Source organism: Thunnus thynnus, chromosome 20, assembly GCF_963924715.1.
Source record: "Thunnus thynnus chromosome 20, fThuThy2.1, whole genome shotgun sequence".
Taxonomy (NCBI): Eukaryota; Metazoa; Chordata; class Actinopteri; order Scombriformes; family Scombridae; genus Thunnus; species Thunnus thynnus.
In genome coordinates, this window is record NC_089536.1 from 7520493 (window position 1) to 7545060 (window position 24568).

Consider the following 24568-nt stretch of genomic DNA (forward strand, 5'->3'; position numbering starts at 1 on the left):
GTGATTATCTGTTTAAGCTCATAATCCCTCCATAATCAGGAATAGTCAATGTCCACTCAGAGAGAAATGACATCAACATCTTTCCACTGAAGCAGGCTGTGTTTCTGTACACAAGAGGGCAAACATATTCTGCAAGTGTCTGCAAAATGCTGGGTGTGATTCCTCTGCTGCCTCTCCTTGTGAGCACGGTGGTGTCGGGCGTCAGGTTGTGTCCCAGCCGCTGCATGTGCCACGAATCCTCTGACCTTGTGGACTGCAGGTCTCGTGGACTGGTCCGAGTCCCAGCCGGCGTCCCTCACGGCACCTGGCTGCTGGATCTGAGTGGGAACCAGCTGACCGAGGTATGCAACGGATCCTTCGTAGGGCTGTGGTCACTGAAGATCCTCCTCATGTCCAACAACAGCATCCAGACTGTGCAGTCAAAGGTAACAAATGTATAAGCTGTGTGTTTCATTTTATTGTAGATTTTTCTGCATTTAACACTGTTTTTGATCAGTAGTGGAAGAAATATTCAGATTCTTTATATAATTAAAGGTGAAAATACTGAGTTAGAAGTAAAAACTACATTCAGAATAGTACTTAAGTGAAAGAACAGAAGTATCATCAGCCAAATATAATAAAATATCAAAAGTAAAACTACTCTATGCAGAAAAATGGCCTTTTATTATTACATATTTTATTATTATCTCATTATTATTACTTCTGCATTCATTTGTGGAGGTGGAACTAATTTTAAATACTTTATACACTGGTAGTTTAATCTTTAACAAAGCACCAAATTGTATATTTAAGTAGAAGTTCAAAGCTGTGAAATAAATCCTGTAAAAACAATATTTACCTCTGAAATATAGAAGAGTAGTAATACCCAAGTACCTCAAAATTGTACTTAAAGGATGGGTTCATAATATTTCAAGGGTGTCTTAAAACAAGTCATGCATCCATATGAACACTGAAACATGTTTTTCTTGCTGTAGTCATTCCTCCTGTTTATACTGACCATTAAAAGATCCTCTTCAAATGCTCTTCCAGTGTAAGTGACGGGGGCCAAAATCCGTCATCAGTCCTCGTTTTACACAGAAATGCATTTAAAAGTTGATCTGAAGCTTATAAGAGGCTTCGGCCGTCTGAGTAAGTCAAATAAAGTGGATGTAAGTGGATATTAAGTGGATAAAAGCTTTTTTGGTGGAAAAATCCATTTTTGTTTCCTTGTTGAGTTGCAGTGGAAGGAAAGTAACAAAAAGGGAATTTGTACTAAATAGATTTACTTTGGAAGATATTCTTCTAGATTAGAGTAAATTGGACAGATAAAGCCTCACATTAGCTTCACATAAACTTGAAAATACATTTTTACAACAAAATAAGGACTGTGGATTTTGTCCCCCATCGCTTACACTGAAAGCACATCAGGAAGGGATCTCTTAATGGTCAGTGTGAACAGGAGGAATGATTGATTGAGTAACTCTTTCCACTCTTTTTGACATTATTTCTAATCTGCTGGTCATAGTGATGCCTAATTTCTGGCCTACATTCAAATGATTTCACAGTTTCCATCATTGTGTTTAAATAATTTCAGTCTCTGTCATCACTACAATTTCTGGAGAAGCTGGACTTGAGTCATAACCAGCTGCGTTGGCTCCCTCTGGACTTCTCTCAGAGTCTATCCTCCCTCCAGGAGCTCTGGTTGGACCACAACCTGCTGCAGCACCTGGACCCCTCTTCACTGGGTGACTTTGAGAACCTGAAAAAACTGGACCTGAGCTACAACCTCATCCGGACGATGGATGTCGGAGCTTTCAGCAGCCTGTCTCGACTGAGCTTCCTCAGCCTGGAAGGGAACGAGCTGATGACCCTCAGGGACGGCCTGTTGAGCAGGCAGCAAAGCCTGGAGGTGCTGCTGCTCAACCACAACAACATCTCAGCGATCGAGACCATGGCTCTGGCTCCTTTACGGAGTCTGACTCTGCTGGGTCTCCAGGGAAACCAGCTGGAACACATCAGGTTCAAGACCTTCCTGAAGCTCCAGACCACCAGCACCCACCTTCAGATGTCCCTCAACCCCTGGACCTGCGACTGCGAGCTGCAGCGCGTCTTCAGCAAGATCCAGCACGTTAGACATCTGTATGTGGGGGACTATAAAGAAATCATCTGTCACGCTCCTGCTCAGCAGGCCGGGGTCTCCCTGTCCTCAGTGGACAGCCAGCTGTGTATAACTGAGACGGCGTCGGTGCTCGTCATCACCATCACGGTCATGCTCGCTGTGATTGGTGCGCTGCTCAAAGCAGAACACAACGAGAAGAACAAACAAACTGTAAGTGATACAGAGTCACAGAGATAAGAAAAATGATTTGTTTCATTCATGATCAGGTGTTTTGTGAATGAGATGCGGTGTGGTACTGGAGGCTGCCACAAAATATGTTTTATTGACTACAGTTCTGTACAGTATTTAGACCCTTTAAAGCTTTTTTTGTATTTACCTTCATTTCTCCTGGCTTTCTATATTTTTATGGCAATTATTGTAGCTGAAAGGAGGGAAAAGAAAGTAAAAAAGTGCAGAACAGCCCTTTAAAATCTTTGCATGAGAGGGAGCATATGATTTATTTATTTATTCAACATTATAGCTTTGTGGCAAGACTAACAAGCTATTTCAGTATCTTTTTGAATCTACATATATATATTTTAAGCAACAGCGTTACAATTATCCACCTGTCTGGCTCCTTAACATGTATTTTGAATGTTTGGAAAAGGCCGTCACTGCACCACAAGATGTCTAAAGTTAAAATAACACGCATCCTACAGCAACTGTATGCTGCTTATTATAGCAAAGCAGAAATGCCTCTTTGGGATGAGCGCCCGCTCAAAAAACATCAGAGGCTGATCTTTGTGAACGTGGGTGTGGTGGTTGGTGCAGACTTCAGTCAGTACATCTAGTTGTCTCTTCTAATCACGTCTTCGGGCGTGTGGAGAACTGGTCGCGCTCCAATATCTGATCTTTCTTGTAGCCGCTGACCTTATTAAACTGCATGAGCTTGAACCACACAGTGCATACTAACCTATAACGTTTTCTATTCTGGGCTGTGAGATATTACAACAGTGATGTAATTGGTCACACCATGGTGGTTGTCTCAATATTGGAGAATAACTCAGATTCTCATATATTTGAATGCACCTGTGGTCACTTTATTAATGCAACAGCAGTTAAAAAACAAAGTACTGTAACAGTTCTCAGCCAGCAAACTGACCAGTTTGATATTAACACTTTGATTTAAGCCTACGCTAAAACATTTTAATAAAAGTGTTTAATGGATTCAGGCCGTCCAACACATGACAGATATTCAAATGCACTAAATGACTAACAGTCATAATTATCTGGACTCAACAGAAAAATCAATGATCAAAGGTGAAGTGTCTCCTTTAGTAGCAAACCTATAATCATAGCTTATCTTATTATAACTTGACACAAATCAGACCACGGACCCCCGTTTGATAAGATTTTTGCTTTTAGATGTTTTATTACAGAAAGTGTATGAAACCCATGACCAAATATAGTGTATATATATACATATATAGTATATTCATACATTCTATCATTGTATCACTTATGGATGGAATTATAGTGAAAATAAATTATTCCCCTTTTTGCTGGGAACCCCCCTCAGAGACCCCTGAGGGTCCCCAGACCTCACTGCTCAGACAGACTAACAGTCCATGAAGCATCAGTTACATCCAGTCTTTCATCCTGTGCAACACTGTGCACTTTATAGAAAGCTGATGTAGTGATGTTGAAATAAACACGACTGCAGTACATTAAACAGTTTGCAGTAATCAGTGAAATAATGAAACTTTAATGATGAAAATATGCAAAAAATGACTAATCTTTTGTGAAGCATTATATAACTAAATTGATATTTAATAAAAAAATGTGAACAATATTTAGATATAAAAGCGGTTCTTATAAAATTGAATGGAAACCACAAGTTAAAAGCAACAAAACAGTGTTTATTACAAAATGGCTTGAACTGGAGAACTCCCATTTCATTAGCAATTGTACCAAATTTGTTGAACTGGTACAAATGGTTAAATTTGATGTTTCCCTTTATTTGTAGGCCTATATGTAAAATATTAAAACCATATACTATAAAACATTGTCAAACTACTTCAGATTTTGGAGAAAACGGTATTTTCCCTGTAGATATGATACAGTACCAATACTTTGTGACATTTTTCAGAGCATAACACACAAAAATGTAAACATGAATCCGAATAAATTATTAAAATTGAAAAAAAAAAAGGAAGCTCGTGTTTTTCTTTCTTGCAAAAGGAAAGTTACCAGCTGGTAGGCAAAGACAATCGTCACGGCCTACGTCCGACGGTCTCAGCTTAGCAAGTGTTTGAATCCTGAGAGGTCACCGAGCGACGGCGGCTTCAAGCACAGCCGGGCTGTGACGTTAAGACCGGCGATCTCATCCTGCGCAGACGCCTCGGTCTGTAAAAGTTGTCTGTTGAGCGCCCGAGGGTTCAACCGTCGGTAGCCAGGATCAGCACGGCGCCGAAGATGCCCACGTTATGTCCGATCAGCTTCATCTGGTTCCAGAACTCCACCTTGCGGGTGTGGTGCCAGTAGCCCAGGTTGCCGTCGATGAGCAGGATCGCCAGAGGCAGGACGGTGGCCAGGATCTGCGCGGCCAGACGGATGTAGCAGCCGGAGAGGAAGGCGAGAGCCAGCACCCCGAACAGCACCTCCAGCAGCATCAGGGTGATCTCTCCCCCGGCGATGTGGTTCAGGTAGGCCAGCCTGTCCTCTTTGCTGTGCTGGAGGGAGTACACCTAGTGGAGGGGAAGTGGTACTGCGTTCAATTAAAAATGTCACACACTGACAACAGACTTTGGTTTGTTTGCTCTTTCTTTTAATCTCTGTTGTGAAGATGATATTGATTATAGGTAAAGATGTGATTCAGTTAACATGTAGAATTAAAGTGAATATAAATTATGACTATCTGGTTTGTAAAAATGGATTTAAAGTAGATCTTTTTCATGGATGGATGTCAAGGAGACGGCCAGACACTGTGAATCCAAACTAAGAAGGGCTGCAACTGACAAATATAAACACAATAACAGAGATAAGCTGCAAATCTTCACATTTAAGAAGATGGAACCAGAGAATATTTTGAGTTTTTGTTTCAAAATAAGACTTAAACGATTAATCAATTGTATTATATTTTCAGGTATTTTATTCTCTAAACTTTTAATTGCTGGATTTCATTTCATTGTGGTGCCGAGGTGCTATTTACAGTACATAGCGTTTATTATATTATCATTATATTAAAAACATAAATGCTGATTAATTTCTGTCGACTGACTAATGGATTAATCGCTGAATTAGTAGTTAAAACCAAAATCAGCTCTTAACATTTTAATATGTGGTCTCTGGCATTTTCTCTTAACAAAGTGCACTTCATGATCATTTGAATAAGAGCCTTCGTCAGTTGATTAAATGTAATCTGCTTTGCATTGCAAGTCAATGAGACCGCTCTGTTCCAGTTTAAACAACCTTATTGGTCTCATTTTGCTGTAAAGAGAAGCAGAATAACCTACTGAACTCTTCAAGTAATCTATAAAACATGACATGGCTCTTACCACACAGATGAGGTAGACTCCCAGGAAAACCTGTCCAGTAGACTGCAGGGACCTGCTGCGGGGTTTCTGTCTGTACACCTCCCCCGCCCCGCTGGCCAGAACCAGAAAGCCTCCGATAATGGCCAGCGCTCTGGAATACATTCGAACCTGCAGGGCAGTAAAGCTCAGGCTGTAACAATCTACTAGAAAGTAAATATCTGTTATAATGTCTATCTATGATAAAACAATACAAGTCAGACTTCTCCGGGACACTTTCATATCCTTCTAAAGCTGATACATATCCAATTTGGGAAAATTTAACCTCTGACTGATCAGAATTCAGCAGGTGAAGGACAGTAATGCATAAGACTGCATTTGAAACATTGCTTCATTGCAAAACAAGCGATTGTTTATAAGCATATGAACAGAGGTGACTGAATGGGGCCACAGTTCAATGCAGCTGACGTATCTATGCAAAGTAAAATAAACTCTAAAGAAGCCACAGATTAGAGAGAGGTAACCGAGGCTGGATAACAATGAGCTGGACCATATATTATGTAAAACATGCAGCTGGGGAGCCACTGACGCTGTTTTATGATACTTAACACATAACTCTGGGTGACTTGCTGAGACTGGTATCCGATATTGGACATGTTAAAAATGTTATGAAAAAAAATCCTGATGATGTTGATACTTTATTTGCCTAAATTAATTAATTTGTGTTTGTCATTTGTGGACACATTATGATGATTATTATGATGAACTCATATTAGAAAACAGCAGTTATAATCAAAGGTGAAGCTGCAGGGAGTCTGGTGATGATGGATGATGATGCTCTGTGTTCAGAAACACGCTAATAACTGAACAGCAGTGTTGCTTCATTACAGTAAAACACACAGACTGTGACTCACCTTCAGCCAGTCCCCGTAGTACACCTGTTCTCCAACGTATGACGCATAAGTGCTGATGGCCAGCTGTATGGCAGAGGCCATTGCAAACCATCTCCTCTTCACCCCGAAGGACATGAAGCTGGCACACAGCACCGCAGCCCCCATGTCCACATACAGGTACGGTACATGAATGTCTGGCTTCCTGGAGAGAGGAATGAATCAAAAGAGCTTCAAATCAAATTTATGTGTATGTGTGTATGTATATATTATTGTGTGTTGTAGAGAGATGAATAATAAATCTGCTGCAGCGAGATCTTAAATATTGTTTTAATGACAGGATTTTGTCTTGAAATAGTTTTTATCTAATGATAAACTCTATCATAACTGCGGCTCCATTTTTTCTATCTCACAAAAGACACACGAGAAATATTCTTCAGTACCACAGTGAGATAAATACAGCATTTAAAGCCCCAATTGGATCTTTGTCAGGTATAGAGGAATCAAAATACAAAGTTAGTCATAAAAATCTGTTGAAACTGCACTCAACACCTGCACCAGATAGATGAATGTTTGCACAGTGATTGTTCATTAGATGTTTCAACACTAGCCAACTCAAATAACACTAGAAAATATCCTAAAACAGCTGATCAGCAGTTAAAAACACTGCAGGAGACAATAAATGCTGTTAAAAGATCCCCTTCAAATGTGTTTTCAATGTTAGTGATGGGGGCAAAAATCGAGTGTGTCCACACAGTCATTTTGTACAAAAATGTATTTAAAAATTTATCTGAAGCTTATATGGCTACTGACTGAGAGTGAGATGAAAAATAACTCAAATGAGAGTCAGGCAGGTATGACAAAGACTGTACACATTTTCTTTAAAGCTTCTATAATTACAGGATAATTCAGAGGGGTGTGGTTGTCTGAGCAAGCCCAGCCCACCGCAAAGTGATTGAAACAATACACACCCAGTGAACATGTGAGAGTAAAACCACGATTAGACTACAAAAATTACAGACTGTTCGCTGTCCGGCTGAAAAATTACAGAGCAGCCAAGACGGAACTTATCTTAATTTAAACAAAGTGCACATGGTTTCAGCCTGGAGAGGGTTGATCTAATTGCTGAAATATAACTCCTATTAGCTAACGTTACACCCTAAACAGAGAAGATACGAAAGGCGTGTTGTCCAGTTATTATATCTGCACAACTATAAACATCTTTGCAGACGATCTTAAGAATGAAAACTGTGTTTTTAAAGGTTTGACGCAAAGTTTAGTCAGGTTGCCGTTAGCTCGTTAGCTACCGTTAGCTACTTTAACGTCCGCTCATTCACTCTTTTTCTTACCTTTTTGAGTCCGCGCGTTCAGCAAACAGCATCAACATACTGAAGCAGTTCCAAAACCCGAACCGAGTCAAAATAAACGCTCCTAACTGGGCGAGAAACCTCAATATCTGTTTCCTACTAGGGGCTGCCATGTTCGCTGCTCTTCGGATCGATTCGCCAAGTGCGCAGGTGCGATGCGGATACTCAATGGAATTCCGGGCAAAGAATACATGCACTTGTCAAAATAATAGCACGTGTATTTTCACCTGCAATGTATTCAATTCAAGCTGTTACTCCTTGGCTTTTATTTTGAAGGGAATTCCTGTTTCGAACACAGAGGCGTCCTCCTATTGGCTGACAAATCCAAATGGCCTGGAAAAGCTCCATACGTCCATGGAAGGGTCATAGCAAGAGAAAAGGACAAGAAGTACAACACTACCATCTACTGGCCTGAAAAAGATTGGCAAAAAATGGCAGAATATCTGTAATGTGAGAGATAGAAAGCAGAGACAGATCCTACCCAAGTACAGGCTCAGTGACCACAAATTAGCAAACAAAAAGGACGACACACAAAAAAAAATCATGTCAACTAAAAGAAAACAGAATATGTGGTCGCTGTTCGACATGTGAGGTTGAGACAGAGATGGACTTCCTTTCATTGAATTTAAAACATTAAATGAAATAAGGAACCTATACTTTAACAAGTTCTCCTCCTTAAATTCAGATTTCAAAGTGATTAATGACCTCTCAAAATTAAAAACAAAAAAACTCTAGGAGAAGGAGACAAGACATATCTTGCTGCCCAATATGTATCAACATGCCACAGCCTGAGGGACAGTTAATGACCTACATATATATATATACACACACATACACACACACACATTGACCTAGGTCACCTTTGGGGACATTACATAGACTGACATTCATTTCCTGGAGACTTACCCTAACCATTACCCTAACCTTAACCACTGACCCAAAAATCAGCATTTTACCAATTGGGGACATCGCTTTTGTTCCCAATTGGACAAGCTGTCCCCCATGAACTAGTCTTTAGTCTGAAATTTGTCCCTGAAAGTAGCCCATGACAGACAGACACATCATTCACACACACAAATACATAGGATATACTGTGTATATATGATTAATATATATCAATAAATCTTAAGGTTGTGTTAATGTTATTTTGTTTCATTGATTTTCGATGCTTTGGCAACATTGCTGTTGTGAAATTCATGCCAATAAAGCAGATTTGAATTTGATCATCACAGTAGTAGATCATTATAAAAAATGCCTTTATTAGTGATGCATAAAAGTTAAAGGCCCAATTCTGTAAAAAAAAAAAAAAAAAAAAAAAAAAGTCTGATTTGATAAGATAAATTGTGTGTAATACTTTGTAAGAATTACCCAAACATTTCTGCCAAGTTCAGCAACTTTAATCAAACAAGCACATAAAACAGTTTAATATTTTAACTAAAATAGTTAAATATAGGAGTTAGGGCTGCGATTAAGCATTATTTTTTCATATTGTTAAATGTTTTTGTGATTCATTGATTAGTTGTTTAGTCTGTAAGAAAATAGAAAGGACTGGCTATGAAATGAACCATGATTTTAGAGATAGTCCAAAGTACCCCAGTTCAACCCCACTTGCTGTAAGACCTTTTTTACTAGCCACCAAAAAAGCCTGTTAAATTTTCTTTTTCCATATTTTCTTTATTAATTTAACTGTTACAAAACATTTTCAGCAAATTTTATCTCCATTCATGATTGCCTTCCCCTTGTGGTGGTGAAATACAACATCTTAAAAAGAATCTATGATTGTAACAGTCCCACTAATAAGTATAAGTATTAATTAATCAGTCATAATAATTATTTTCATTTTACAATCAATTGATGTAATTTTATAATTACTGTCAGTGTTACTGTAGAACATAAACTCCTCAAACTTTTCTGAACCGAAGGACCAACCAAGGACATGACTGTGTCCTCAATGGCAGCGACACCCCTGCTCACAACAAGTTCCCAGAGTTCATGGAGACGACTTCACAGTGCTTGTTTTCCAGTCCAAAGTCCAAAACCCAAAGATATTCAATTTACAGTGATATAATACAGAGATAACAATTAAATACTAACATTTGAGAGACTGGAACCAGAGAATGGTTGGTATTTTTGCTGAAAAAATCATTTAAACAATTAATTAAAATATTTAGTACATTTTCTATCAATCGACTACTCAGTTAATCATTTCAGCAATAATGTTAAATAATCAAAAAGTCTTAAGAAACATTAAAAAGCCTGCACACTTATCTTTGTCAGTAAGGCCATTTCCTAAAAATGGTTGCAGTTTAGTGCAATAGTTAGTCGTAGAAATGAAAGTTGTTCAAATTACACAACAAAAGCAGGAATGAAGAAGAGGAGGAAGCTTTCCATCAGGTGTTCAGTGACCCACCAGGCATTCATAATGTTCAGGAGCGTACCAACGCTGCTGTTAATCCACAGTGACGTTTCTCAGGTTAATCTTTAGTAGATGAGACTAACCCAGATCCTGAAAATGGCTTATAAGGTGAGTCCTGCTGAAGGTTTAGTTAAGGATCAGTAGCTTGTCATGTCTCAGATGAAAAGTCAGTTGGAGGTGATTAGCACAGAGTGGTGAAACTAGTTTCACAGGACATGAATATTGTATAAAACTTTATAAAGTTTGAACAGATAAACCACCCCAGTTACACTGAAATTCTGGATATATTCAACATAGCATCTTGATCATTTTGTCAGGCCATTTTCTTAAAAAAAAAACCCACTTCAGACTGCAAACAAACACACACCATCCTTCACTTATCTATATCAATTTATGCCTTGCAGGTTCACACTAAACAGATTGCCAATCTATCAATAATAATGATAATAATAATCTTTATTTATGGCACTTTTCACAGCCCATGTTACAAAATGCTCCACACAGGGCAGCAAATTAAAAGCAGCAAAATCATAAAACATTTGATTTTATGATACAACAGATAAAACCAATTCCAGTAATGTAAGATAAAAGGCAATTTAAAAGAAATAAAAGACAGTTCAAAGAAAAAAGTAAAAGCTCAAGTGAGATCAGGAGAGGCTGTGTGATAAAAAGTATTGCGCTCACACATACGGGATATAAACAAGAGAACATACAAACTCCTTCCTTGTTGCTTTTATGATGCAATATTGCTTAGGAAGCGTATACAGTATGCAGTTTGAATAATTTATTCACAAAAACATCGGCTGTAGCCTGCTGCGTGTCCACAGAGAGTTAATTAGAATGACGTTGGTAGAGCACCTGATTGGATAGATGGCAAGATTAAAGTTTATAATCAAATCAGTGATGAAGACTTGAACTCCTTTCTTTTGGCACAAATGCTCAATGAACCCTACTACCACATATGTAAACCTTTATTATATTCTTTTTCACTGAATTAACACATTAAAGCCCAAAGTACCAGTGTAAAAATGTTAATATATGGGTTAGATGAAGTTACACATCTTATAATACATGTGTTTTGGTTTCTGTGCCAAAGTTTGCAGTAAGAGTTTAATATCCTTCACCAACACTTGTATCGGTTCTATTTCAGTGTCTCACTTTCACATCTATGTTGTCTGCAGATCTGTAAGGATCCGTGTTCTCAACCCTTCCTCCTTCCTGTTCAGGGGTTATGGCTCCTGATTGTTTAATCTCATCACGGGGGATTGGTGACATCAGGTCCAATCCTGTGCCGACCTCCCCCAAAAGCCAGGAGCAGGGATCAGCTGGGGATGAAGAGCAGTGGGACAGCACAGATCAGTCAGTGTGAGGAAGTGACCGGACTAGAAGAAGACGTACAGTTGATGAGCTCTTAGGAGCCAACACATTTCTTTGTTTGTTGGGGATCCCACCATTCAACAGGTAAGATATTAATGCTTCATACATTTGTCTTCGCTGGATTTACATTTATTTTTGAGTAAAAGGTATTTTTGAAATTGAAAGATCTGAAGGAAAATAGGAGTATGAAAATAACCTAAAGAAACTACAAGTTATAGCACTTTGAGAGTACACTTTTAGGCATTGGTTGTGACATTTGAATGTATTTTGAAACAAGCATCTCAATCTCTTCTTACAGCCAGGATGGCTCGGGATATGTCAGATAAGGAAATCCTGAAAATGGAACTTGATCAATTGAAGAAGGAAGTAAGCACAGCTAGGACACCGGTAAGTAAATAATGTCTCTTTTTTTAAAATTGAATTTCATATTTCCTTGCCATTAATTGTGAAAAATCACTACTCTACTATAAGCTTCTACTGGAAGCTTCTTCCATTTAAAACAATGTGAAAGAAACATTTGGAGTGAATTTATAGCATGCAAGTTTTTGTCTTTATGCCTCTGACAAACAACACGATTAATGTTGTAAAACTCACAATTGTTTTTATCTTTCCTCTGAATGACAGGTGGGTGCAAACTGTGCAGAAACTATTTCTTTTGTGGAGGAAAGGGCACCAAATGATCCGCTGATTAAGGGCGTTCCAGATGACAAGAACCCCTACAAGGGAGACAAGGGAGGCTGTATAGTAACATAGCACATGGACATCCAGGGAAAAGTCACGTTATTTTTTATGAGATCTGGTTATTCCTGTAGAATTCTTATGGATAAAAATGTACAATAGTAAGAAAACTAAAAGCTGTAACGGTATACCCCACCAGGAGAAAGACCCTTCTCCATCACTGGATTACTGTATGTACCTGTTGATATAACAATGTTTATTTGTCAATTTGTAATTAAATGCAAATAGCTGTACAAAGCTTTGACCTTGCATGACTTCTGTGATTCTTGATATACATTAGCATATACAGCACTCTTATTGCACTCATCTCACGTTATCTTATTGGTTAATATTAAATATGGTTGACTTACATATTGTTTGGTTCCAAAATCTCTGACAAATCAACGTGACGTTTATATGTGTGTGACTGTGTGTTACTGCACAAAGCAGGGCAAAGTCACAGGAGCTGTGCACCAACTGCTTAGTCTAATTCATAATAGGATTTCTTTGCTGCAGCACGGTCGTTCACACAGGCCTGTTGACACAGAGCTGCTTCCTGTATCAAAGTCTTTAAGCTTATTCCCGCGGCCTCATCCCGGCTTCCATTTCGAGCTCTCCATCCAATTAGTGTCATTTTCAATTCGGGCAACAACTAATTGGCTGCGCATAATTTGTTGAACATTTGCAACACAACTATCAGTATGAATATATGTTTTGTAAGTGTAGTTTGAATTTCTAAGTTTGTAAATATGTGCTGCACTAAACCTTTTTCAGTCCAGTGAATTTAGGCAACTTTGCACATCTTAATCTGTGCAAGAAAATAGTGACCTACTTATGTTTACTTATCATCTAAAGGGACTTAGTGATATATGAATATGTCACTTTAAAATTAAAGTTTAAAACTAAGGCCAAAACAAATTGTGCACCCCTAAAGTTTGAGGTCCCTGCTTATCTTCTTATAAAATTATTGATAAGACTATGAATTATGATAATAACACTGGTCATGTAAACTGAGTTATTGATTCATTAAAGTGCATAATTGCTTATAAGATAACTGAGGAGGAAAAAACGAGTAACAGTAAATTATATCACTAAATATAACCTGAACCAAACCAATCTGCATTTAGTTATATTTTTAGATACATCAAATGTTATATGTGATGTATTAAAATGAAAAAATGAAAAAAAGAAAATTAGCCTATGATTTCACGTTATCTCTGCTTTAAGATTAAATCTGTAGCTAAAAGTCAACTGAATCAATGTATAACTTGAGAACAAAGTCCGTGCATGGACCACATGAAACGACAGTGCAGCAAAAAAAACTATGTTATCATATATCACATGACCTTGGATTTATGTTTATTATCCTCCTTCAGAAGAAATAAGTTGTTGATGTAATTGACGGTTAGTTTTAGTGTTATCCAAGTGTTGTGCATTGTGAAATGTCTGGATTTCATGTGTCTTTGAAGAAGGCTGGGTGTAAATTCTTCCCCCTATTGGTATTGCTAACTCTGTCCTTATTGGACCTGAAAAGCTGAAAGTCAGTGATATCACTCTGCTGCACTGTTGTAAAGACATAAAACTGCACGCTGTATGTATAAAGTTTAGGATGACTTGTCCATAGTGTGTTCTTTATCTTAATTGCCTTATCAGATAAGAGCAATTGTGGATACATCTAATCTATTTCCTATATGTTCATACTACATACAGGAGACAAACAAAATATGTTGCAACCTTTAGATTACAACATGAAGTGTTTTAATTGTGTTAATTCTAAACATCTAAAAGGAAGATTTTGTTTACTTTAAGAAAACTGACTTTTGAATATGCTGCTGATTTGTTATGCAGTTTAAAGAAAAGTGAAATATGAAAATCCAAGGAGGGATAAATCCATTTTATGATATAAAATCCATCAGTTACAACATCAGATCATTGAAAAAAGAAAAGTGATGAAAATTTAAAGTGCCCTCTCATTTTCCTGTGGGGCTTTTGTCGGTGCTCAGCAATTAATTTGCCATTATTTGGTGTAACACATTATTGTGATCTGTGCACTGTCATCATAAGAAAAAATGGGTCTTTCACCACTTTATCTTTATTGCTTGTCATAACACGAATAGTATTACATATGAAACTCCTGCCCTTCTTCTCCAGACCTTTGGCACTCTGCCTATAAAAGGACCCTTTTGAGGGGAGCTAAGTTCAGAAGAAACTTGTCACTGCTGTTGTGAAACTCTGCTACAGACAACACTGAACCAACTTACAGTGACTTGATCGTCTCCACAATGTGGCTCTTGATTGTCTTAGTGTGGTTTGTTATATGGGCAGGGGGTACGTACTGGTATCTGTTTGGGAAACGGAGCCCTTTCTCGCTGGAGTCAGTGAGACCACCTGGACCTCGTGAGTATGATCAGAAGAAGCGGGACAAAGTCATCAAGCAAGGTAAAGTCACTGCAGTTGTGTTCAAGGAGTCATGATTATCGAAATGCTTGAATGCAACATCATAGTGAGACAATGTGATGCAATATTTTGATAAAGAAGTTTATTTACTGGCAAATACACAATTTAACAAGATACAATACATTTAATAATTATGTTACATTAATATGTTATGATATGAAACAACAGTAAACAGCTCTAATACTCATTCTCCCAATCTGAATGCACACTTAAAAATGACATTAGATGTGGACTATCCTAATTTTAAGTTCAGTATAATAGCTTGCTAGTCTGTCTGAAGATTAGCATTAAATATACACCATATTACAGTTATAAGTTTGCACATTTTGTAATAATTAAAACATTTTACTCACATTTTCTTCTGTACTAAAAGTCTCCACTGACACCGAATCAAATGAGTGTAGTTATAATTACCCAAGCTAATGGTAAACTAGCTAAATTTAGCTAATGAGTATTTAAAGGCAAAAGTACAGGATAAACAAAAAACAGGATACTTTGTATAAAATTTATAATTAATGTTTTGAATGTTAAATCTTTTTAAAAATGCCTTTGAGTTGTAGTGTTCTTTAAATCCAATAATTTCTCTATCTTATTTTATTTTATTTTTTAATTAAAAACAAATCATATATAGGCTATTGCTTTGTCTTTCTTTTATCATGTATTGTAATATAAATATTGTAATGTGCTATATAAATAAACTTTACTCAATTTCAAGGTGTCAGAAAGTAATCCTCTCTCAGTTTACCTTTCTTTGATAAAATACAACGTATTATAGTTCTTACAACTAGTGATCTTTGCTAACAATATAGCTTTATCTAAATTATCTGTTTGCTGTGTCATAAATTAGCAATTGTACAATAATTGCTTTTCATGTGTGTTTTATCTTAATTAGATTATGACCAAAAGATTATGTTAGCAGTCTAATCTGCTGTTTATTGCCGACAGGAGAACACAGATACAGGAATTCGTTCAGCAGCCACATATTTACGACAGGAGAAGTGTGCACTGCAACCTTCAGACTGTATTATATAACCAAACATTATGAAACATATTTTAATGTCTCAGATTCTGCACTTGCTCAGGATAATGTTTACAATGCATCTGTATTAAAACTGTCTGGACACATTTACCTCATTAACATCAGTTCTGTATTTGTTATACAATTGTTTCTGTTCAGGTTTCAGTGTTGACAAGGTGCCCAAGAACCTGGATGTCATTGTCATCGGTAGTGGTATTGGCGGGCTGACAGCTGGAGCCACACTGGCCAAAGCAGGGAAGAAAGTCCTGGTTCTGGAGCAACACGACCAGGCAGGAGGCTGCTGCCACACCTACATAGAGAAAGGCTTTGAGTTTGATGTTGGTAAGAGAAGTTGTGTTATAGCTTCCAATGCAGCATTCAATGCAAGACTGTTTCTGAAAAAAAGGAATGATTTGAAGATTTAAATTGAGTTTTCACTTGTCACTATATGGCAGATATTGGAGCCACAAAATCCACAAAAATGTGCTGTTACCTCGGCTGACAGAGGGATAGGGATAGGGATATTCCTTAAATCATACTTTATTTAATCGTTTCTGATGACAGGGAAGTTGGGGCTTGTTAGTCAGACTGAAAAAGAGTTTTTTTTAAGGCAGGAAATTAAAAGTATTAAAGATAAAGACATTTTGGCTTCATCACTCAGCCGAGTTGTCTGAGCAGCACTGAGGATTATCTAGCTAATTAGAGGTTTCCAGATCACTAAAAACTGCCCTTGATTTAGTTAGTCTGAATCTTTCTGTAAAGCTGGATGGATGTTTAAACTAAATTTACAACATTTTAATGGCTGCGCAATACATTTCACAGTATGACATCCTATAAAATGTAGAGCAACACACAAGGGTATTTAAAATAGATGTGGTGAGGACTCTTTATCTTGGCCGTTATAACCTTTGAGAAAGAAAAAAAACAAAAATAACCATTTCATACACCATGTTTCCTCTCTCTCTCCTCTAGGGCTTCACTACATCGGTCAGCTCCATGAAAACAGTCTGTTGCGTATCGCCTTCGACCAGATCTCTGAGGGCCAGCTGGAGTTCCAGAGGCTGAATCAACATTTTGACACCATTCAGATTGGCCAGGGCGATGAGAAACGGGAGTACACCATCTTCTCTGGGAAAACTGAAATGAAAGCCCACCTGTTGAAGCAATTCCCTGATGACACGGAGGCCATCGAGACGTTCTTCAAACTCATGAAGGTACAGTTAGCTAGTGGACACATTTTTCAATCAGTCATCTATCCAAAAAAAAATGTATGAACTTCTAATCACTTCCAAACTTCCTCCGTTTTCCATCAGATCTCAGCTAAGAAGACCCACTACCTGGCAACTCTAAAGCTGATCCCACAGTGGGTGTCATTATTCTTGTTGAAGTCAGGCATCGCAGACCTCGTCTCCCCAGTTTTCAAACTCTCTGGCACATGCGCAACAGACTTGGTGAACACCCTGACCAGCAACAAGGATCTCCATGTCATCTTTTCTTATCTCTTCTATGGTGGGTCCTTAAAAACCTCAACCTGAAGTAAAGAGCAGTCAGAAAGTTTTGGGACAGTGACACATTTTGTGATGTGTTGGCTCTAGCACACTGGATTTAAAGCAAAACAATGACTATGAGGTTAAACTGCTGACTCTTAGTTTTAATTTGAGATAAAAACTGTAGGAACTGCTATATATCCTTTGCATACAGTTCCCTCATTTTCAGGGGACAAGTAACCAGAATAGAGCTGCAATTAATGATTATTTTAATTATCGATAAGTCTGTAATCATTTTCTTGATTAATCGATTAGTTGTTTGGCCCATAAAATGTCAGAAAATTGAGAAAAATGTCAATCACTGTTTCCCAGAGCCCAAGGTGACGTCCTCAAATATCTACCTTTGTCCCAACCAACAGTCCACAACCCAAAGATATTTGGTTTACTGTCACAGAGGACTAAAGAAACCAGAAAACATTCAGATTTGAGAGGCTGGAATCAGAGAATTTGGAGAATTTTCCTCTTAAAGAATTACTCAAAACGATTAACTATCAGAATAGTTGGCAATTAAATTAGTTGGCAACTAACTGATTAATAGTTGCAGCTCTAAACCAAGTTTAAATAAGTTCTTTATATAAGGTTGAAGGTTATTTGTAGTCCATTACAGGTTGAAATCGTAGTCTGGATCATTGTCCTGAGACTGTCCTAAAACTGGACAATGTACAGTGTAAAAAGTGTTATTAGTCCTACAACGTTCACCCAACATGGACGTAAACACCCTAAAATCTAAGCTCAAACTCTTCCACTTAATCTCATAGTTACCATTTCAGAGCCAAGATAATGAAAAACATCACTGTCCTAATAACCTCTGAGTTCAGCTTCTTCATTCTTCACCACGGCTTGGTTATAAATGTTGCAAGAAACACACAATTCATGTTCTCCTTAGTTATAATAGTTGGGAACATTAATCTGATATTTTACTGATTATAAACTCTGGCGTAAATCTAATATTTCAATATGTAATTGTATGAGCAGACTTGTTATTGATGGATGGAACAAGATGAGATTATGATTAAAAGAAACAATTGAATGCAAGTAAATATTAAGCCCTTATTCTGTATATGTTTAGGTGTGCCACCAAAGGACTCCAGTATTCTGATCAACGCCCTCCTGGTTCATCACTACAAACGAGGTGCCTACTACCCTAAAGGCGGTGCCAGTGAGATCGCCTTCCACATCATCCGTACCATCCAGAAATATGGAGGAAACTGTCTGGTCAGAGCTCCTGTCTCCCAGATCCTGGTCAATGACAAGGGAGCAGCTTACGGTGAGGAGTGAATCCAAGTCACCTGTTAAAGAGATGATACTCTCCAGGTAACATTGCACCGAAGATGAGACAGACTGAACTGACGTCTCCTTCTTTTGTGTCATGTGACAGGTGTGAAAGTGAGGAAGGGTCAGGAGGAAGTGGAGGTTCATGCACCTGTGGTCGTCTCAAACTGTGGCATCTTCACCACTTTCCAGAAACTTCTTCCCCCTGAGATTCAAGTAAAGCCAGGTGAGCGACAGGACTGATTTTGAAGTAAAGCCATGACACTAGTAAAGAACTTTTGAGGTTATTCTAAACTTCCCAATGTTACAGATATTCAGGGAAGACTGGACATGATGAAACACGGGAGAGGATCGTTCTTGGTCTTCTCTGGCTTTGATGGAACTCAAGAGGAGTTGGGCCTCGAGTCCACCAACTTCTGGCTGTTCAAAAACAACGATATGGACAAATCGTAAGTGTGCAGAACACTACTGAACACTGAGTGGAGAGGTGGCATTTAGTAACCACAAGGAGGCGCTGTTGTATAAGAAGTAGAGATACAATAAACTTCAAAATAAAAAAAAAAATCAAAAATATTCCCTTGATGCAGGCCTGCTCCCAGGAACATTTACACATTTATTATTTTTCTCATGAGTCAACTTTTATTCCATCCACATCTGTAACTGAATATTTTTGACCATATTTTGATATTTTTGAACCATATTTTTATGTGACATATACCAAGTTAGAGTTCCCAGTTTGTCCTCTAGATGGAGAAGAGCATCAGTCTGGTTTCAACTGCAGGATTTAAATGCCATTACTTGTGGTTTGTTTTCATTAGTTCATCTTACTTTTTTTTTTTTCTTTTTTAGGATGGAGGACTTCTTTGCATTGAGCAAAGAGGAAGCACCAGATAACATTCCCATGATGTTCATCACAATGCCATCTTCCAAAGACCCAGAGGCCAAACTAAGACACCCTGGTACAAACCAACACACTGCTTCCTCTACTGTTATTAGTATTAGTGGTGATAGGAAGTGATGCTCTGAAGAAAGGATGTGCTAACATGAAAGATGTGCCTAAAATGAATATTATCATGTTTTAAAGACAGTACAGCTACTATAGAATTACAATATCTTTGTGTGTTTAGATAAGATCTCACCAAAAACACCAGATAAGATCACACCTAAGTGTCCATGCATGCTCAGTAGGTGTGACTGATGTTTTGTTTCATGTTGACAGGAAAATCTTGCATGACAATACTGACGATGGTGAAGTATGAATGGTTTGAGGAATGGAAGGACACCACCGTCCGCAAAAGGGGTGATGAATACTACAACTACAAAATGAGATTCGCCAAAAACCTCTTTGACTGGGCCTGCACTTTATTCCCTAAAATCAAAGACAAGGTACGAGTGCAGTCATTCTCTTTCACATATTATATGTTGTATGTTTTGTACAATATTTGATTTGTCATTATTGTTTTGTTACAGTAGGTTGCTCATGGCTTTTAAGACATTAAAATATCTGTATGAATTGTTTTCTAGCTGGTTTTCCAGGATGTGGCGACTCCACTGACCAACATGCACTACCTGGGTGCGCAGCGTGGCGCCATGTACTCCGCTGAGCACAACCTGGATCGTTTTGATGCTGAGGCCGTGGCAAGAAACAGGTGCAACACCCCTGTCAAAAACCTCTACCTCTCAGGTATGAACCATTTCACAAACAAGTTTTAATGTTAAAAAAACTTTTGCACATTCAGTCCTTTGTGTTTTGTGATTGAGTGAAAATGTCTGAACAAATCCTCAGATTGATTGAAATGTGAAAATTCTCTGCAGTGTAGTTTTTTTTCATGCTGAACTAGCCAGTTTTTGCTGGATTTGTTCAGTGGTACAGTTAAAACACTTTACTGTAAGACTAGGTAACAAAGATAAACGAGTTTTAATCTCTCTCAAAGGTTGAAACATTATCTAAAAGGAAAAACAGACAAGGATTTGAATCCAGGCCACAGGCAGCCTTGTTTCATCCAGTAAGTTGTATCTGTCTGTCTGTTTCAGGCCAAGATGTGTTCAGTTGTGGAATTGCAGGTGCTCTACATGGTGGACTCCTCTGCGCCTCTACGGTGTTAGATCACATCGTCTACATCGACTTGCTCTTCCTTAAGAAGAAGCTCAAGAGGAGGAAAGCCAGAGAGCTGGCCCAGCTGGCTAAGAAGAAACTACAGTGAGAGCGCTCTCTACTTCCCCTAAAGGACAAAAGTAAAACTGCACAAACCTGGACCCTTGATTGTTCTGATAAATCCAATAGTGCCTTTTTCTGACAGTTCAGACAGGAATTGATTTAATATTCTGTTTATTCTAAAAGGAAAATATTTAAAGCATTTTCTGACTGGATATCAATCTAGCAGATTCAAATCTGAAAACTTCATAAATAACTGATGTGAATGTCTTTTCAAGAAGTGATGAGAGGTTTTTTTTGGTCACACCATCCACAGTCAAGTTTGTCAATTAACGTAAGCACGGCTAAGCGCGAGAACTTTGACTCTAAAATAATCCAGAATAATCTTTGTGTGTGCCTGGTGCATCCTTAAGTCTGTTAATCTATCCTATATATATAATATATAATAACTCATAATATCTCATAACTCTCATAAAAAGTCAGTATTTTTTCATATTTAATCACACTTAGCTACCTGTAAGTTTTGATTACTAATTAGTTACCTTTAGAGCTTCCACATGTTCTCACTTTGTTTGCTTTTGAGGTTGTTGCCTATGCTGGTCAATGATCTACCAGGGACATAGAGATGATTTTGGATCGTTATAATTCAATTGGGAGGCCACACAATGAGGCATGCAGCTTCTCAATAACATTTTTAAAATTGCAATACTGCAGTCATTGCATTTAATTGGCTGGGGGGTGTAAATGGTTTTGTTGGCTTTGTTGCTGCAGGAACATTTCGATTCTTCTCAGTATATTTACAAAGTTTCACAGGTTGGCCGTTAATCATGAGAAGAAAAGAACTTTATTTTACTGTCTTATTTATGTCCTATGTAAAATGCTTAATTCTTTTGATTTATATTCTGACCCTCAAGTGTATTGGGGGAACAATTTTACTGTATTATATTGGTTTCAAGTAATGTTATCTCATTGCATTATAAAACTAAGAAAAATCAAAAATGCTCGATCATTAGTATACTTGTATGATACCAACTGCCTTGATTTATAAAGATTTTGTAATGCCTGTTTTTGTGATATACTATATGTACAGATTGTTTTCCTAATGTAGAGTATATCTTTTTATTTCAAAGCTTAGTCATTTTTGCAATGCACATAATGCACACGTATCTGTATTTTTGTCATATATGCTCAATAAACTTGATAAAACAAGTCAATCCAATCCCACATTTTCAGTGTGCAAAAACTGACAAAGATCTATATGAACACTGGATATGTATCATCGTTAGCTTTGGATTGTCCCTCTTTGAACAATGACTACATTGGCAGATTATGCCAATGTAGTCATTGTTAAATACCAGATTGTTTCCCTCAAAGATACAAAGAGTTTTTAATATAACAAAAAATACAGTTAGAGGCCTTAATCTATGATCATATGATTAAATCAAATATTGCCTATAATCAATTATTTATCTATTAAGAATCATTAGATCTCTCAGTCTCTGGTGAATTGAGATTTTAAAGCCCCTCTGAGTTTAGTTCCCACCTATGTTGTTCTGACCTGACTTCTAACCCCAGTGTTGTTTGGTTAACTCTTGAAATCAAACATATAGGGGGAAACCTCAGACTTCCTGCACTAAGTGAACATTTCCTCAGTAAACGGTGAGCATATTGGCTGACAAACTGTGGTCTCAAGGAGACGACCGGGGGGATCCGAGGGGATGAATGCCCCTTCTGTCCAAGCAGCCAGTGGGATGCCAATACCTCTCTCGCTCTCTTAACCTCCATCCCTCTGCTGTGTAAGCCTAGAAAATACTCTCACTGCTACTACATGCTACTGTTAGCTACTGTTACCATTTTTTTTCTTTCAATACTGGAATAAAAAAAGGCCTAACTAAGGCAGGTTCAAGGCACGAGGAGCAAAATGGGAGGGAGAAAAGTTAATTATATTGACTTGCCTGGCTGGAAGTTCAGTAGACCACACCATATAATTACCATGGCTAGATTAAGTGCACAACTTCGCCGAAAATAAATGTTACATCTACAGTAGCTCTTACTTTCCTATACTGAGCTCTGACTGACTCACAAAGCCATAAACAAAGGAAGTAGTGGAGGAGGGTAAAACTCAGTTTACCCAACTTTTGAGCTCTGGAATAGATTAACTCATCCTTTTTTTATCCTATCATTAGTTAATTCATTTCATATGTAGCATATAGCATGAAATATATATGTATATGTATACAATGAAACAGATGTCAGTGATATAGAAAATAAGATACTTAAACCTGCTTCAACTGATTTTTTGGCCACTTGGAGGCAGTGGAAATAAGCGGTAAACACAATATTGAAGAACATGACAAACATTTGCTTATTTACATATCTAGCACAAATGAGGCAACATTAGCATTTATTTTTAGTCGTGTTTCTGGCCACTTGGCGAATATAAGTCCAATGTTCACCCTCCTTTTTGCTCTGGTTTTGGTCTCCACCAGCTCCTGAGCTGCTAAATGCTCCACTATGTTCACCAGATAGTTGCTAATTTTGTCTCTCTGCCATTTGGTGCTGGGTAGATAGTGAACAGTGGAATATGACACTATGAGTGAAAGTGAAACAAATCAGTAAAGTTGTGGGTGTAAAACCAAAACAAAGAGCTTAGAGATCTTAAAAAAGCTCAGTAGAAAAAGCTCAGGGGTGCTGCAGAGCTGAGTGATAAATCTATGTGGGTTTTTCTTCATGAGTGACCTCTTTAACATGTAAGTAGTCATGTGATCCATCGTTATTGTAAAAATATGAACTATAGAGTATAAGGGATTCTTTATAAAGTGTTTGTAAATTGTACATAATGGCCTTATTAATGGTTAATGAGTAATTTATTAATGTTTTATAGATCAATTATGTGATGTCTGCAAGAATAAGGTTCTGGTTGTGATAAATATGTTTGTCTGGTGTATATCACTGTAGGGTTAGGGCCATAAACCTGTGAGGTTTTATTAATTAGTTGCTCACTTTCTAATTGGTCATCAAGTCTGCTGTTTTAAACATTACAAAATGTTAATACATGGACTTTGGTCTGGTTACCTTGCAGTTTTTTTCCAGAGGAAAAGTGGACAAACTGTTGTTATTCTGCATGATAGTCACAAAGTAAGTTAACTCAATTTCACAATCACCTAAAAATATCCTCATTAACAGCTTATTACTGATCTATAAACTGTTAATTTTATTATTATCCATTACTATCTCAAAGACCACTTTCCCACCAGACTACTGCTGCTAACTTGATCTTGCTGAGATTTAATACTGACATGGTAATGCAGTTACTTTTGGAAATTAAAACAATAAGTGACCACCACAATTTAAAAAACAATTTTAAAGATAATTTAAAATGATAGTTTATGAGAAACTTGGATTTGTAAGCCCACCATTGTAGTTAAAATTTGTATGTTTTGTTTTTTTTACAATTCATTTTTGGATGTTTGGACTATTTTTTGCTGATGATATAGGTATTTATTGTGCTAGTTTGTTGGTAATATGATGTCGGATGGTCAGCTGCATCCTTGTTATTTTTGTACCAAGAACCACAATTGAAATAAATCTTATAGTCTAAGAATTTATTGTGTTATCCTTGACATGTTTGTGCTAAATTAAACTAAACTAAACTCAACTAAACTAAACAATAAATCCTTTAGTCACCACTTATACACCCTATATAAATTATGTCTTATTAAAAAGGTACTCATATTTATTC

General features: G+C 37.5%; 4 protein-coding genes across 4 annotated transcripts; 3 read left to right on the forward strand and 1 right to left on the reverse strand.

Moving 5' to 3' along the window:
- Positions 1-146: 146 nt before the first annotated feature.
- Positions 147-2335, forward strand: LOC137172604 (leucine-rich repeat-containing G-protein coupled receptor 5). Its single transcript, XM_067577110.1, has 2 exons — positions 147-425; positions 1574-2335. Exons 1-2 carry the CDS (start codon positions 147-149, stop codon positions 2333-2335), a joined length of 1041 nt encoding a protein of 346 aa, XP_067433211.1.
- A 1640-nt stretch (positions 2336-3975) lies between these two features.
- tmem101 (transmembrane protein 101) lies at positions 3976-8034 on the reverse strand. The gene is made up of 4 exons (XM_067576342.1): positions 7850-8034; positions 6525-6705; positions 5635-5781; positions 3976-4824 (listed from the first exon to the last, which is right to left on the reverse strand). Exons 1-4 carry the CDS (start codon positions 7978-7980, stop codon positions 4516-4518), a joined length of 768 nt encoding a protein of 255 aa, XP_067432443.1. The 5' UTR covers positions 7981-8034; the 3' UTR covers positions 3976-4515.
- A 3568-nt stretch (positions 8035-11602) lies between these two features.
- Positions 11603-12647, forward strand: gngt2b (guanine nucleotide binding protein (G protein), gamma transducing activity polypeptide 2b). The gene is made up of 3 exons (XM_067576343.1): positions 11603-11744; positions 11959-12047; positions 12285-12647. Exons 2-3 carry the CDS (start codon positions 11964-11966, stop codon positions 12411-12413), a joined length of 213 nt encoding a protein of 70 aa, XP_067432444.1. The 5' UTR covers positions 11603-11744; positions 11959-11963; the 3' UTR covers positions 12414-12647.
- Positions 12648-14594: 1947 nt separating this feature from the next.
- On the forward strand, positions 14595-22040 carry si:ch1073-13h15.3 (inactive all-trans-retinol 13,14-reductase). Its single transcript, XM_067576037.1, has 11 exons — positions 14595-14816; positions 16012-16194; positions 16825-17066; positions 17166-17361; positions 18469-18666; positions 18778-18897; positions 18982-19120; positions 19521-19630; positions 19891-20057; positions 20196-20355; positions 20706-22040. Exons 1-11 carry the CDS (start codon positions 14660-14662, stop codon positions 20873-20875), a joined length of 1842 nt encoding a protein of 613 aa, XP_067432138.1. The 5' UTR covers positions 14595-14659; the 3' UTR covers positions 20876-22040.
- Positions 22041-24568: the final 2528 nt, after the last annotated feature.

What these genes read in the sequence shown, in the direction of transcription:
- tmem101 (XM_067576342.1), bottom strand. Translation starts at nt 7,980, where the DNA reads ATGGCAGCCCCTAGTAGGAAACAGATATTGAGGTTTCTCGCCCAGTTA. An exon ending in ACTACGGGGACTGGCTGAAG is followed by an intron (nt 5,782 to 6,524) that starts GTGAGTCACAGT and finishes ACTGCCCTGCAG; the next exon opens with GTTCGAATGTATTCCAGAGC. An exon ending in GAGTCTACCTCATCTGTGTG is followed by an intron (nt 4,825 to 5,634) that starts GTAAGAGCCATG and finishes CCCCTCCACTAG; the next exon opens with GTGTACTCCCTCCAGCACAG.
- LOC137172604 (XM_067577110.1), top strand. Translation starts at nt 147, where the DNA reads ATGCTGGGTGTGATTCCTCTGCTGCCTCTCCTTGTGAGCACGGTGGTG. An exon ending in TCCAGACTGTGCAGTCAAAG is followed by an intron (nt 426 to 1,573) that starts GTAACAAATGTA and finishes AAATAATTTCAG; the next exon opens with TCTCTGTCATCACTACAATT.
- gngt2b (XM_067576343.1), top strand. Translation starts at nt 11,964, where the DNA reads ATGGCTCGGGATATGTCAGATAAGGAAATCCTGAAAATGGAACTTGAT. An exon ending in TAAGCACAGCTAGGACACCG is followed by an intron (nt 12,048 to 12,284) that starts GTAAGTAAATAA and finishes TCTGAATGACAG; the next exon opens with GTGGGTGCAAACTGTGCAGA.
- si:ch1073-13h15.3 (XM_067576037.1), top strand. Translation starts at nt 14,660, where the DNA reads ATGTGGCTCTTGATTGTCTTAGTGTGGTTTGTTATATGGGCAGGGGGT. An exon ending in GGCCAAACTAAGACACCCTG is followed by an intron (nt 19,631 to 19,890) that starts GTACAAACCAAC and finishes TCATGTTGACAG; the next exon opens with GAAAATCTTGCATGACAATA. An exon ending in CAAAAACCTCTACCTCTCAG is followed by an intron (nt 20,356 to 20,705) that starts GTATGAACCATT and finishes TGTCTGTTTCAG; the next exon opens with GCCAAGATGTGTTCAGTTGT.